The 16,638-nt window shown below is 45.3% G+C and overlaps 1 protein-coding gene across 8 annotated transcripts in view; it reads left to right on the top strand.

Moving 5' to 3' along the window:
- The window catches only part of SYCP2 (synaptonemal complex protein 2), a 752,024-nt gene that overhangs the window by 328,744 nt on the left and 406,642 nt on the right, over positions 1–16,638 (top strand). For all 8 annotated transcript variants that reach the window (XM_029611557.1, XM_029611556.1, XM_029611555.1 and 5 more), the window contains one exon: positions 10,225–10,394. In XM_029611557.1, the coding sequence (XP_029467417.1) occupies positions 10,225–10,394 (170 nt within the window). The remainder of the gene's footprint in view (positions 1–10,224; positions 10,395–16,638) is intronic.

Raw genomic sequence — 16,638 nt, forward strand, 5'->3', positions numbered from 1 at the left:
ACGCTATGCGCTGCATGCGTTCAAGGACTGCCTTTCACACAAGACTGTTCTGATCCAAATGGACAACACAGTAGCCATGTGGTACATCAACAAACAAGGGGGGACAGGTTCTTACCTCCTTTGTCAAGAAGCAGCACAAATTTGGGACTGGGCCCTGACACACTCAATTCTTCTACTGGCCACTTACCTAGCAGGCATCCTCAACGTAGTAGCCGATCTCCTCAGTCGTCAGTTCCAACCGCACGAATGGTCCTTGGATCCAGCGATAGCATCCAAGATCTTCCAACGCTGGGGTCAACTGACGATAGATCTCTTTGCATCCCATCTCAACTACAAAGTGAACAATTACTGCTCTCTACTCCGACAGCGGAACAGCCTACCAAAGGACGCATTTGCTCGCCATTGGAATTCAGGCCTCATTTGGTTATGAGGCGTATCCACCGATACCACTCATAACCAAAACGCTAGTGAAGCTACAACAGGACAAGGGGACTATGATACTCATAGCCCCATATTGGCCTCGACAAGTATGGTTTCCCACACTTCTAGATCTCTCAGTCAGGGATCCAATTCGTCTGGGAGTACCTCCCAATCTTATAACTCAGGAACAGGGTCAGTTGCGCCATCCCAACCTTCAATCCCTGTCCCTGACAGCATGGATGTTGAAAGCTTGATCTTACAACCTCTCAACCTTCCAACCTCTATATCTCAAGTACTTATAGCTTCACGTAAACCTTCCACTAGAAAGAATTATTCCTACAAATGGAAACGGTTTACTTTGAGGTGCACTCAGAAAGCTTTAGATCCTTTCACTTGCCCCACTACCTCACTACTAGATTACCTTTACCATCTCTCAGACTCTGGTCTTAAGACATCATCTGTAAGGGTACACTTAAGTGCAATCTCAGCTTATCATAACAAGCTGGGAGATGCACCTATCTCCACACAGCCTCTAGTCAGTAAATTCATGAGAGGCCTAACTCACATTAAACCTCCAGTTCATTCCCCAAGCATACAATGGGACCTGAACGTAGTATTAACCAGGCTTATGCGTTCTCCATTTGAGCCCATACATACCTGTGACCTTAAATACCTTACTTGGAAAATGGTATTCCTCTTAGCCATTACATCAGCTAGAAGGGTCAGTGAACTACAAGCTCTAGTCACATACGAACCTTTTACAAAGTTCCTACATGACAGGGTAGTCCTCCATACACATCCAAAATTCCTTCCTAAGGTTGTCACGGAATTTCACTTGAACCAATCAATAGTTTTACCAACATTCTTTCCTAGGCCTCATTCCCACCAGGGTGAAAGAGCCTTACACACTTTGGACTGTAAGCGTGCGTTATCCTTCTATTTAAACTGCACAACAGTCCAAAGAAAATCCAGTCAGCTGTTTGTATCCTATGATCCAAACAAACCAGGTAAAGCAGTGGGTAAGCATACTCTGTCAAACTGGTTAGCAGATTGCATACAATTTTGTTATGAAAAAGCAGGCCTTACTCTTCAAGGGCGAGTAAAAGTACATTCAGTCAGAGCGATGTCAACCTCAGTAGCGCACCTTCGCTCTGTACCTATTCTGGACATTTGTAAAGCAGCAACATGGAGTTCTCTTCACACTTTTGCAGCTCACTACTGTTTAGACAAAGAAGGAAGACAAGATTCAGCCTATGGACAATCCGTCTTAAAGAACTTGTTTCCAGTGTAATCCCAACTCCTTCCACATCCAACCTGCTGTGATCTTCGGCTGATTCATTTCAACAACAATACTTCACTGTTGCTTCACTACAAAATGACTCAGCCTCTAGCTTGCTAATCACCAATATGTGAGGACTAGCATCCTGCTTGTCCTGGGATAAAGCAAAATTGCTTACCTTGTAATAGGTGTTATCCCAGGACAGCAGGATGTAGTCCTCACGAAACCCACCCGCCACCCCGCGGAGTTGGGTCCGTTACATTTTATTATTTTATTTTTGGGCTAACGCTTATTGCTACAAAACAAGACTGAAGGGAGACCCCTGTGGCAGGGAATATCATGGCATGCTGGGCATGCTCAGTAGGCACTCTGGTGCCAGTCAAAAGTTTCATGGAAACTTTTAAAGAAGTTTTTCCGTACATAGGGCTCCATTACCGATGTCACCCATATGTGAGGACTACATCCTGCTGTCCTGGGATAACACCTATTACAAGGTAAGCAATTTTGCTTAATTTTAGGTGTAACATTTCTGTATGAGTTACAGCTACTAGCTTTAACAGAAGGCATGGGAGTAACTTGCTACCTTTAGCCTTTAACAGAAGGCATGAGGTAACCTGTATGGAGTGGCAATTGCTAGCATAAGCAACTTCCTGGGCAGACTGGATAGACTATTTGGTCTTTATCTGCTGTTATTTACTATGGTGCTGGTGGTAGGTGTTCGCTTATAACAGTTGTACCAGAAACGGATCTGAATAACCTTGGAACAACACATGTGGGTAGCCTGCACAGATCAGCAGTTACTATCCTTAACAGAGCACATGGGGCTAACCTGCACGGAGTGGCAGTTACTATCATGAGCAAATTGCTGGGCAGACTGGATAGACCATCTGGTCTTTATCTGCTGTCATTACTGTGTTACTGTGTTGGATGTCTTCTGCTTCAGCTGCACCCTAGAGCTCACTACTTATTCCCAGTGCCTTCTTGGTGTCACCCTGTGCCTCAGTCACAACAAAATTGGAAGTTCGGGATACTCTTTCCAGGCTTCAGCTGCCTTGGGCAGTGGCGCCAGTCCTTTTCTCCAAGCAGGTTCAGGATTGGTAGATGTAGTGTATTTGGATTTGACAAAGTCCCTCATGAGAGGCTTCTATGAAAACTAAAAATTCATGGGATAGGAGGTGATGTCATTTCATGGATTACAAGCTGGTTAAAAGACAGGAAACAGAGAGTAGGATTAAATGGTCAATTTTCTCAGTGGAAAAGGGTAAACAGTGGAGTGCCTCAGGGATCTGTACTTGGACCGGTGCTTTTCAATATATATATAAATGATCTGGAAAGGAATACGACGAGTGAGGTTATCAAATTTGCGGATGATACAAAATTATTCAGAGTAGTTAAATCACAAGCAGACTGTGATACATTACAGGAGGACCTTGCAAGACTTGAAGATTGGGCATCCAAATGGCAGATGAAATTTAATGTGGACAAGTGCAAGGTGCTGCATATAGGGAAAAATAACCATTGCTGTAGTTACACAAAGGGGCGGATTTTCAGAGCCCTGCTCGCCTAAATCCGCCCAAATCCGGGCGGATTTAGGCGAGCAGGGCCCTGCGCGCCGGTGAGCCTATTTTACATAGGCCTACCGGCGCGCGCAGAGCCCCGGGACTCGCGTAAGTCCCGGGGTTCTCCGGGGGGGGCGTGTCGGGGGGCGGGCCCGGTCGTTGCGGCGTTTAGGGGGCGTGTCGGCAGCGTTTTGGGGGTGGGTACGGGGGCGTGGCTACGGCCCGGGACGGTCCGGGGGCGTTGCCGTGCCCTCCGTACCCGTCCCCAGGTCGCGTCCCGGCACGCAAGAGGCCCGCTGGCGCGCGGGGATTTACGCCTCCGGGAGGCGTAAATCCCCCGACAAAGGTAAGGGGGGGGCTTAGACAGGGCCGGGTGGGTGGGTTAGGGAGGGGAAGGTGAGGGGAGGGCAAAAGGAAGTTCCCTCCGAGGCCGCTCCGATTTCGGAGCGGCCTCGGAGGGAACGGGGGTAGGCTGCGCGGCTCGGTTCCGCGCGTATCTACTAAAATCCAGCTTACTTTTGCTTGCGCCTGATGCGCCAGCAAAAGTAGGCCAATTCGCGCTATTTGAAAATCTACCCCAATGTTAGGTTCCATATTAGGAGCTACCACCCAGGAGAAAGATCTAGGCATCATAGTGGATAATACTTTAAAATCGTCGGCTCAGTGTGCTGCAGCAGTCAAAAAAGCAAATAGAATGTTAGGAATTATTAAGAAGGGAATGGTTAATAGAACGGAAAATGTCATAATGCCTCTATATCGCTCCATGGTGAGACTAGACCTTGAGTACTGTGTACAATTCTGGTCGCCGCATTTCAAAAAAGATATAGTTGCGATGGAGAAGGTACAAAGAAAGGCAACCAAAATGATAAAAGGGATGGAACAGCTTCCCTATGAGGAAAGGCTGAAAAGGTTAGGGCTGTTCAGCTTGGAGAAGAGACAGCTGAGGAGGGATATGATAGAGGTCTTTAAGATCATGAGAGGTCTTGAACGAGTAGATGTGACTCGGTTATTTTCACTTTCGAATAATAGAAGGACTAGGGGGCATTCCATGAAGTTAGCAAGTAGCACATTTAAGACTAATTGGAGAAAATTAGTTTTCACTCAACGCACAATAAAGCTCTGGAATTTGTTGCCAGAAGATGTGGTTAGTGCAGTTAGTGTAGCTGGGTTCAAAAAAGGTTTGGATAAGTTATTGGAAGAGAAGTCCATTAATGGCTATTAATCCATTTTACTTAGGGAATAGCCACTACTATTAATTGCATCAGTAGCATGGGATCTTCTTAGTGTTTGGGTAATTGCCAGGTTCTTGTGGCCTGGTTTTGGCCTCTGTTGGAAACAGGATGCTGGGCTTGATGGACCCTTGGTCTGACCCAGCATGGCAATTTCTTATGTTCTTATGTTCAATTTATTTTGTGGTTCCCAAAAAAGATGGGGCTTACAGGCCTATTCTTGATCTAAAAAGGAGTGAACAGCAACCTCCACATTTCTCACTTCAGAAACAAAACTCTTCGTTCCATGCTAGTGGCAGTATGGGAGGACGAGTTTCTATTGTCTCTGGACCTGTTGGAAGCATATTTTCATATTCCCATCAGGCTGTAAAACAAAAGTTACCTTTGTTTCTGCATTCTATAGCATTTTCAGTTCAGAGTACTTCGCTTTGGATTAGCCACAGCTTCTTGAACATTTAGATGTAGATTTGGGGGAGAAATTAGGACAACCTATCACTTCTGCTAAAGTCTTGGAGGCCATCACAGAATTGAAAGCAGGGAAAGCGCTATATATAGATGGTTACACCCTTTTTTTCTATAAGAAGTTTAAAGAAATTTTAGTAAAACCTCTGGTTGAGATGTTTAACTTTTTAAGGACAAGGGCATTTGCTTCCCAACTCTAATATAGCCGGTATAACTGTACTTCCCAAACCGGGGAAAGATTGGATGTTGTGCAGCTCCTACCGTCCAATATCGCTTATCAATATCAATGTAAAGATATTAGTCAAAATACTGGCAAACCGATTGAACTTAGTCATCCACTTATTGATTCATGAAGATCAGGGCAACTTTATGCCAGGGCGTTTGGCAGGAGATAACATTCGAAAAGTCATTAATCTTACCTACTTTGCAAGGCGGCACATGGAACCCTCAGTGCTGCTTGGGGTAGATGCCGAAAAAGCTTTCGACCGGGTTCACTGATCATTCCTTTTTCATGTAATGGAAAAGATGGGATTCGATGGATGTTTCCTAAAATGAGTGAAAGTATTATATCATGGCCCAGAAGCATGCATCAAAGTTAATTTCCAGTGCAAAGGGGCACGATACAAGGCTGCCCGCTGTCACCTTTATTATTTGAATATGTGTTGAACCGCCAGCAGAAAAAATTAAACAAAACCCGGCTGTTAAAGGTATTCAGGTAGGAGAGAAGAAGTACAAAATTTCCCTATATGCTGATGACATATTATTTACTCTATCTGACCCTGACAAATCGTTGTGTAGGGTAGTCACTGAACTGGAAGGTTATGGGAACATAAGAACATGCCATGCTGGGTCAGACCAAGGGTCCATCAAGCCCAGCATCCTGTTTCCAACAGTGGCCAATCCAGGTCATAAGAACCTGGCAAGTACCCAAAACTAAATCTTTTCCATGTTACTGTTGCTAGTAATAGCAGTGGCTATTTTCTAAGTCAACTTAATTAATAGCAGGTAATTGACTTCTCCTCCAAGAACTTAGCCAATCGTTTTTTAAACACAGCTATACTAACTGCACTAACCACATGAAAAAGAACTTTCTCCGATTAGTTTTAAATGTGCCACATGCTAACTTCAAGTCTCCGTCCCTCAAGATACACAACACGTTCCATGCCTCCCTCCTGAAGCCTCTAGTATTGTTGTGGCCTTCCAGCACGCCTCCGACTCCTCAACCTGTTGCCTCCGAAGATGACCTCACCTATCAGGTCCGGGAGGTCTTAGATGTGAGGAAACATCGAAAGAAGTGGGAGTATCTGTTGGCGTGGGAAGGCTTCGGTCCCGAAGAAAACTCCTGGGAGCCATTGGCTAACATCCTGGACTGGAATCTGTTAGAGCAGTTCCACAAAGACCACCTGGCTAAACCCAGGCCTCCGGGGAGGCGCCCTAAAGAGGGGGGTACTGTTGTGTTCCACGGCCGTGGCAGGCCACAACCGTGGTCCCCTACCTTGCCTGCGGCAGTCCGCCGCCGCGGGAGCCCTAGGGGAGGGCCCTGACTTCAGGCCCGTCGCTCCGGCACGGGCCTTGGTGCTACTCGCTGCAGCGGGAGCCGTCTCTGCTTCCCCCTCGCAGCATCCAGCAGCGTTTCACCTCCGCGGGGGAAATCAAAGACGGCTGCCGCCATCTTTAGGCACGAGGCTGTGCCTCCTTCACAGATTTAAAGGGACCCGATCCCTTTAACCAGCTTCACCTGTTCCTGATCAGCCTGAGCAGGGGAAGTATAAAGGGAGGCTTCCTCTGCTCATTTCCTGACTTGGCAACGTTCTCCAGCATTGTCTAATCTGCTTGCTTCGGTGAGTTCCTTGTGCTTTGGATCCTTGTTCCTGTTACGGCTTGGTGTTCCCGATTCCCGACTTCGGATTGCATTACGGTGATTCTCTGGTGTGTGACTTCAATTGGCAAGCGGTGATTCTCTGGTGTGTGACTTCGGACTGGCAAGTGGTGATCCCTCGGTGCGTGACTTCGGACTGGTAAGCGACGACCCTCTGGTACTTGACCTTGGACTTCTTCCGGACTACCGTCTCCAAGGGCCTGCCTCAGTCCCAGCGGTCCGGGTCCCTACGGGCTCCTCCCGGGGGGACTGCGGGCTTCCAGGGTGAAGCTCCAGTCAGCCCTTGCACCGATATCTTGACCTCCCAAAGGTCCACCTAAGTCCCAGCGGTCTGGGTCCCTACGGGCTCCTCCTGGGGGGATCGCAGACTTCCAGTGGCGAAGATACAGGTCCTCTTCTCGTCTCTTCATCTGCCTCTGCAGTCGCCTCAGTCTCCAGTGCCAAGGGTCAGCTGGTCTCGTCTTCTGCTCTGCCTCGCCACCCAACGAGAGAACCTACGGATCTTCCGCAAGGTACACCATCCTCCTGTCGGCCCAAGGGTTCACCAGCCTGAGCTTAACAAGTCCTTCACAGTTTTGGTCTTCACCACTTCCTTCAAAAGTTCATTCCAGGCATCCACCACCATCTCCGTAAAGAAATACTTCCTGACATTACTGGAGGGTCAAGAGGACTCGGAAGCACAAGAAGGGAATCCAGCTGGGACGAGACTCCAATGACGAGGCAAGGTGTCATCTGGAGAACCACAGGAGCTGGAGGGTCCAGAGGACTCGAAACAAGCGAAGGAGGAGCAAAACCTCGGAACATCAGGAAATGAAACATCAGGAAGCCTGGAACATCAGGAAGCCTGGACTGGGAACCTCGAAACATAAAGACATGGAACATCAGGAAACTACAGGAAGCAACGAAGACTCGGGAAGCAAGACAAGACATGGAGCTCCAACGAAGAACGAAGGCCTTTTTGCCTTTTTGAGTGGCTTTTTGCCTTTTTGAGTGGCTTTTTGCCTTTTTGTGTGGCTTGTTGCCTTTTTGTGTGGCTTGTTGCCTTTCTTGTATGGTTTGTTGGCTTTCTTGTCCTTTTTGTGTTGCTTGTTTCTTGTGGCTTGTCTCTTCTTGTGTTTCTGCACTTTCTTGCTCTTGTTTCATTTCAGTCCCCGGAATTACCAGCTTCCACTTTTTTTTTGGACCCTTGATTTCCCTCTGTCAGTATGGACTGATACCTTTTTCCCTCTAGCTGTTGATATGAGGCTTGAGGAGGGGTCTTTGAAAAGGAGGTACTGTTATGATTCCTGCCTGCAGAGCTATTCTCCGCAAGCAGGCCTCTCACCTCCGTTCTGCTGCGGCTTTCCCCGATGCGGCTTGTAAGCCACTGAAGCTCCGACACCGCCAGACTCCACCCATGCGGCCAGGAGGCCACTGCCATGCTCGTGCAGCCCGGATCGCCGCTGACGCCATCTTCTTCGCGGCCTAGCTGCCGCCAAATCATCACTCTTGCGGCCTGGAGCCAAGCCGCCATTGCCGGGGTTTTCTCTGGACGGCAGGAGGCCGTCCCAGCTGATGCCTGCACCTTCGTTGTCGGCGTCTGTGCAGGGCCGCTGGCCATGATCCTGCACATCTTCCTGTTTTCTGCTTCTAGGCGCCGGCGCACGCCTCTTCACAAGATTTAAAGGGCCCGCGGCTGGATATGCCTGGGCACCACCTAATGACTGTTTCCTGGTTCAGCCCTATTTAAGGGCTTCTCCTGCACTCCTGTGTTGCCTTGCATTGGAGTTTCCTGTCTCTGGAAGTCTCGTCTTCCAGCGCTCCATCAGGTCTTCATTCTTCGCTCTTTGTTGGAGCTCCATGTCTCATCTTGCTTCCTGAGTCTTCGTTGCTTCTTGTGGTTTCCTGATGTTCCATGTCTTTATGTTTCGAGGTTCCCAGTCCAGGCTTCCTGATGTTTTGCTTCCTGATGTTCCAGGCTTCCTGATGTTTCATTTCCTGATATTCCGAGGTTTCGCTCCTCCTTCACTTATTTCGAGTCCTCTGGACCCTCCAGCTCCTGTGGTTCTCCAGATGACAGCTTGCCTCGTCATTGGAGTCTTGTCCCAGCTGGATTCCCTTCTTGTGCTTCTGAGTCCTCTTGACCCTCCAGCTCCTGTGGTTCTCCAGATGACACCTAGACTCATCATTGGAGTTTCGTCTCAGCTGGATTCCCTTCCTGCGCTTGTCCCGCTCTCCGCGTGGTCCTTGACCAGCCTTCAGGTTGTGTAGGGCGCGCAGTGGGACAGGGTGGTCCGCGACCAGCCCATTGGGTCCGCCTGTGTAGGTGGGCTGTGTAGGGCGCCCTGAGAGACAGTGCCTATGTCCGAACCTTCCAAGCTTCTCGCTCTCATCCAGACTCTTCCAAGTTCCTCGTCTCGTCTAGAGTCTTCCAGGTTCCTGGTCCACATCCAGAGTCTTCTCATCTCGTCTCGAGTCTTCTGTGTCACAAGGCCTCCGTCTGCCCTCATCCTCAGTCCGGCTTGCTGCTTCTTGCTGATACTCAGCGGCAGGTCCAAAAGGGCTGGGAACAGTCGGAGGACTGTTCATATATCAACATAATGTTGGCTTCCAGAAGCATGCAGGTCCGGCAGATGGTCAGACTTTGTCTTCGCTCATGCTGGGACATGCCTCGCCAACCCTCAGTGCTGTCTTGGATTCGTCTGGGGTCGTGCCGAGGCCCAAGGGCACACAATCCCCTCAAGTTGGGATCGCTCTCCTAGCATTCCCTTCTATAACAATATGGTTATTCTATAACAATATGGTTATTACTATGAAGGTCGGTATAAAAAAGTGTTAAATAAAAATAAATAACAGAATGCAAGGCCTTCCTAAGACCTCCCATCTATAACACTGTGTCTCTGTCAGCTGGTAGGGGGACATAACCCACTTATCTTGACTGGACTGGTGTAGCAGTGTTCATGGCCAGAAAATTAACAGATAAACATTTTCTCCTTATCAGTCACGTTCATTATGATCCAGATTGAACTGTGAAGCACAAGACTCATTTCATTGTTTTCATTGTTTCCCATTATTTGCATATCAGCTGCATTACCCAACTGTCAAAACTGTTAAATCAAATAAACTGGATTACTGTAATTTATTTGGTACATGTGTTTAGTAGCCACATTCCCTTTGATAGGTGACCTTGAAGATAAATGTTCATTATATTTTAAGTCCATTCTCCTGCTTTTTCATTCTTAGGTAGGAAATATAAATCTCTTACAATTAGATTTTAAATAAAAAAGCCAACTTTGCAATAATTCTAATTAAGAGACTGATTCACTAAACCTTTCCCATAAACACAGAATGGGAGTAAAGCCTTTGTAAATCAGGCCGTAAGAGAAAGAAAGTTGTTAATAGTGTTTTTGTTTTTAGCAACTCCACGGAAGGGACGAATTAAACCACCTTTGGAAATGGTAAATTCTGCAGAACGTACTGTCATACCTGTAACTACTAGGATGAAGACTTCAGAAGTAAAGGATGCCATCCAGATACTAAGTGATGTAGGAACAGCCAAGAAGAATAACCTTGCACCTCAGAACAAGGTCTGCAGTGTATCTTTTTGTTTACTGATCTGTGCTTTTTTTCATATGTACATATGGTTTATCTTTCATTGGCCTTATTCATGTAGAGGTAACATGAATCACATTTATCAAATAGAAACCATACAGTAGGCATCTGAAGTTGCTGGCGGTTACAGTGCGCACATTGTGATGGCCAATCCATTAGACACCTTTGAAACATGTTTCTCCTTCATTCTCTGTTCTGCTCTGCCTCATAAACATTTGAGTCATTCCATCTCAAGTGGACAAGGGGTCCACGCCTAACCTTCTCCAAATCAAACTACATTTTTCATGGATATTCTCAGGGCTTTCAAGCAAAATCATACTACATTTTTCACCTGGATCTCCATTGGTTGGAGAGCTAGATGCAGTTGAATGGAGGTCTCCTCTGAGTACTATGCTCTAAGCCAGTGGTTCTCAACGTTTTTCCCATCGTGACACATCTGACAGACTACGTTCACATATGTGACACACTGCTCATTACAATTTACGGCGGAAATAAAAAATAAAGGTCCAGTATTATTTTTATTGTTAAGAATGACACAAGGAAAAGATACATATTGTATCTGAACAGAAATTGCAAAATGGTAAACATCCCACACAAAACAGCACCAATTTCCAACACTTAACAGTAACCACCTTACCTAAGAAAAGGCAACACTGAAAATATTACGCCAGGCTTTAAGACAATACATCTCCTATTAGGAAAACGGACCAAGTCAGGCTGCTATAGAGCCCTACACAGAAACTACACCCCCAGCAGAGAACCTCACCTGAATCATATGTGCTGACCCTCACCTAACAAAGAATAAAGAGACCAAAACGCATAACTAGAAGCATGCAGACAAAAACTGAATTGGAAACCGCAACAAGCCAGAGTCTCTGTATGCTGTGCAACAAAGGAAAAAAAAGAAACATCATCTCTCATGAGGGAATAGGTAGATAGAATGGATGAGTGAATGGGGTTAGATAAGTAGGGGTAGTTAGTGAGTGGGTGAAGGGGAGATGAGTGGGTGGCTTTAGTAGGGAATGGCTGGGAGTGGCTTAGTAGTTGGTGTGTTTGAAGTTTTTTGGTCCCCAGATCAAGTATCTCTGGCCCAGGAATCCTGAAAGAGAATCTCTCTAGTTCAGGGGTCCCAGGGTGGAGAATCTGGGATCAGAGATCCTCTGACAGAAGAGGTCGGACTTGGGATTAGATCATGTTTTTTATTTAATAGTTAAAAGGTGTGAGTTAAATTTAACTTTTACCTCTTATCAACTGACATTAAAACTGAAGTAAAGTTTTTATGTCTGGTTTTGAGCACTTTGTTTTTTATGCTTTACTTTAAATATTGTGCACTCTGAATCTCTGTAGTTTTAAGTAAATTAAAAATTTAAAAAAGGTTTGGATAAGTTCCTAGCAGAAAAATCCATAAACTGCTATTAATTATTAAGCAATAGTGGCTTGAGATTTATTTAATGTTTGGGTACTTACCAGGTACTGTGACTTGGATTGGCCACTGTTGGAAACAGGATACTGGGCTTGATGGACCCTTGGTCTGACCCAGCATGGCAATTCTTATGTTCTTATGTTCTTATCCTTATAAAACAAATCAAGAAATATAAAATATGTAGCAGTAAAACCATACTAACAAAAAGAACAGATTATTTCAAAACAGCGGATGAATGGAATATCCAATAATTAAAAACTCATATCAGAAATTTCTAGATACCAATAAAATATTTTAAATAGCAGACACAAAGACCCAGTAATGAAAAATAATAAGGATACAAAAAATGTTTTGCTCTGCATACCTGGGAACATTTGATATCCAGGTGCTCTGAGATTGTTTTGAATTAGCAGGAGGAGGGATGGTTTGCTTGCATCTTTCTCCTCTCTCTCTCTCTCTCTCTCTCTCACACTGGCTCTCAGTCACTCATATATACACATGCTTTTTCTCTCTCACTTATATAGGCTCTTAATTATACATTTACACACATGCTGTCTATCTTTTCAGGCTTACACACACAGGCTTTCAATCACACACATACATGCTGTCCTTTTCTCTCACACACAGACTCTCATTCACATGCTTACAAACATGTTCTCTCTTTCTCTCATTTACACACAGGCTATCACTCACATGCTCCCTCACCTAAACCAGCTCTCAATCACACACAGACACACATGCTCTCTCTCTTTGTATCATTTACACACAGGCTCTCAATCACATGCTCCCTCACCTAAACCATCTCTCAATCACACACAGACACAAATGCTGTCTTCCTCTCACTTTCACACATGCTCTCAATCACATACTCACATGCTTTCTCACCTAAACCAGCTCTCAATCACACACAGACACACATGCTGTCTTTCTCTCACTTTCACACATGCTGTCAATCACATACTCACATGCTCCCTCACCTAAACCAGCTCTCAGTCACACACAGACACACATGCTGTCTTTCTCTCACTTTCACACATGCTCTCAATCACATACTCACATGCTCTCTCACCTAAACCAGCTTTCAGTCACACACAGACACACATGCTCTCTCTCTTTCTCTCATTTACACACAGGCTGTCAATCACATACTCACATGCTCCCTCACCTAAACCAGCTCTCAATCACACACATACTCTCTTTCAAATGTACAAGCTCTCAATCATTCACTTACATGCTATCTCACTCACACACACACAGGATCTCAAACGCACATGCTTGCTCATTCACTCACGCTCCCCCCCTCTCCCGAACTAGCGGCAGCAGCAGCCTCCTCTACTAACCCTAAAGGCAGCAGCAATCTACTTCATTTTCAGCCCTCATGGAGCAAGGAGTTCCATTGGCTGGGGAGGTTGACGACATTCTTCGTTTTTCTCTGAGCCGCGCTGCTCATTCTTCAGACCGCGCCTCTCTTCTTTTCTACGGGCCGATGCCGAGCGCACTAGCGAGGTCTCTTCTTCCCGCGCATGCAGCCGCTGCTCAGCACTTCCTCTTCCAGGCTGTGGGGAGGGGGAGCAGGAAGAAGAGAGCATGCCGGTGCCATTGACTCCAGCTATCCTGCCGCGTTCCACCCGGGCTTTCAGCGTTTTAAGCCCGGGTGTAGGACCTGTCTTGCTTGGGTAGGGGGAGCAGCTGGGTTAGCAGGGGACTGGGAAGTGTGGCGACACACCTGCGTGTGCTTGGCGACACACTGGTGTGTCGCGACACACCGGTTGAGAACCGCTGCTGTAAGCAACCTAAAATGGCCATTTTGTCCAAGTGCTGCAGCCTGACAACACCCCCTAGGGGCCTGAAATTTGTGGATTAGTATAACTCCTGGTAGTATGTAAGTCCCAATGCAAAGTTTGAAACAACATGAGCTTGCCTCTCATTTTATGGGCCAGCAAAGTATATGAAAAATGTTACAAAAGAAATATAAGGCCTACTTTGACTCCTCCTGATTGGATCAGTAGTCATGGCCCATGGCATATACATATAAGATTTGCACTAAGATTTGCACTAAGAAGCTTTACAGGCAACTGGAAGCAAATATATAATAATCAACCCAATCGTATCACTGGTAAAACTATCAACATTTACTGGTCACTGCCAAGTGTTATATGTTATAACAACGTTATTGTTAAATTTTGAACTTATGTACACTGTTCCAAGTTTCATAACCTTGTTCTATGTAATGCCTTTTGGCAATTTTCATGTTCTGTTTCAATGTAAACCGATGTGATCTTTATTTCATATAGGAACACCGGTATATAAAAATCTAAAAATAAATAAAATAAATAAATGTAGGCCTCTCACTCACAGGGTCTGCATAGCATATCAGACTCCTACTTAGGTACAAGTGTGCCCAAATTGTCAGGTGGTCACCATGAGTGCGGACACTGTGATATGTGTGCCCTGACAGTTACAGGGGAACAGTGGCAAGTACCAAACTCAGGAAAAGTTCTAAGACTAACTGGACTCACAAATTGTGAATCAGAAAAAGTCATTTATGCCATCTTCTGTCCATGCAACCTTCTGTACATTGGGCGTACCAAACGTAAGATCAGAACCAGGCTCATAGAGCACAGAAGCTGTATCAGGACTGAGAAGGTTACAGCACCTTTAGTACAGCACTGCATTACTTGTCAACATGTGTTTACAGATCTGAAATGGCTGATTTTGGAACAAGTGCAGAGTAGCCCGCGTGGCGGTGACATTCAAATGCGTCTCAACATGCGTGAGCAGTTTTGGATTTATTGGCTGAACACAATGGACCCGGGTGGACTAAATGAGAAAATAAACTGGTACTCCTTGATTTAGAATCCCCCGTGTTCGCTGGTGGTTAAGGCTAACTACAATATCGGAGGTGACATTGGCTATTGTCTCCCGATATGTAAGGTGGTAAGAGTTCTTCTGAGCACAGAGTGGAGCTTTTTCAAGGACAGGGAACCAGGTGTTGAAATGTCATTTTCGATGACGTTTGAAAGGATGAAGAAATTGTTAATGCATGTTCAGAAGATGACGCGAGTAAGTTGTCAGTAACTCTGCAGTAGACGTGACAAAACGATCAAGTTGCTAGGGACGCTGAAGTGGATGGGATGTACACCATGTGATTAAGTATCCAGTGTCGCTAATGCGGACGTGATAGAGAATGCCGCTTGGTTGAGATAGCAATAGCAGCGAATACAAACACAAATAAAAAATAAAGAAATAATAAAGAATATGAGAATGAACATGGCGATCTGCCTTTTAATATTGTGCCAATTATACAGAATGGAAATAGCCGTGACTTCCGTGGGGTCTGTGTATCTTGAAATAGAAAAGTAAACGAGAGGACCGGACGTGAAAGGAGACTGTTTGGAATGACGTAGGTTCCGGTCTGGGCTATAATAGGATCACTCGAGTCGGTGTGCCTTTCAAAGATGGACGCGGCGCAAGGAAGCCGCGGCAATATTTAAAATCGTGGTAATCGAGCCAAGAAAAGAGAGATGGACGCCTCAAACTTGCGGAATGGAAACCCAGAAGTTCGTCTTTGAGACAGGATACGGAAGAAAAATTCCCCTGAAGCAGAACCGTTGGTTCGAAACACGCGCGTGTCGGGTGACTAACCAAAATTGGCGAGATAAGTAGTTATTGTTTCTCCCGTACCTTTGGAATATAATATATGAAAATTCTACTGAAGAACTGATACGAGGCAGTTTTAATGTGCAAAAAAATTTAAAAAATTCTAACAAAAATATTACAATTAAAGTAAGGTGGCCTTGTACCTAAGTAGGAGTCTGATATGCTATGCAGACCCTGTGAGTGAGAGGCCTACATATAACACTTGGCAGTGACCAGTAAATGTTGATAGTTTTACCAGTGATACGATTGGGTTGATTGTTGTGAGATACATTGAAGGTACACTGGAGTACAGTTGTATACGGGTAGAAGGTTGTGAGCAAATATATAATTACATAAAGACATGATGTCACTTTTTTATGCAAATGTTTGCCAATTTTCAGGTGTAAATATCTCTACTGTGTAGTTTTTAATTTTTTCTTTTTTATGTCATTTGAAAGAACATCTTTTTTTCTTCAAACGTTGCCCTGTTTCATTTTGAACCCATACTTGCTTTGGTCAGAATTAAGGCCCCAACGATATGCATCATTTGCATGCATGGGTGCTATGTTAAAATGAGGCATCTTTGGCGCCCTGCTTTGTAACATACAAATGAGCTAGAGATGTGAAATGTTTAAAGTGCGGTGAAGCTTATTGTGCTTTCAATGCTTGTTGCTTTTCACACATCTTGCTTCGATACTTTTATAAATGACCCCTCAAAATGGACATTTTATTGTGCTGTGTTATTTACTGCATGCAAACCTGAACATGAAAAAGAATCATCTTCACAAGGAACTATGGTAATGCTATGTTAGCAGTGTGTTGTGGCAGAGATCTTGGCAGCATGCCCTGGCCTGTGACATCATTGTGCTCTTTGTGTCCCGGGTATCACATTCTTTTTTGCCCCAAAGGAGGACATTGAAGCAATGAGACCTGTTCAGGATGAGAAGTTTAGCAAAGGTCACACAGTTGCTGGCACAAGGGAAAATTATCAATTCAAGCCCATTGATGCAACTAAAATTTGCATTAGCAAAATTTTGAATGATGTCATCTCATTCATTGTAAGGGTTCTAGAGCATGAACGTGAATATTTTCCTGCCCTTCAAGTATCCAGCTTTCAAACTGATCAGTATTTAGTTTGAATCTGTGATAAAGTCTAG

The sequence above is a fragment of the Rhinatrema bivittatum genome, chromosome 8 (assembly GCF_901001135.1).
Source record: "Rhinatrema bivittatum chromosome 8, aRhiBiv1.1, whole genome shotgun sequence".
NCBI lineage: Eukaryota > Metazoa > Chordata > Amphibia > Gymnophiona > Rhinatrematidae > Rhinatrema > Rhinatrema bivittatum.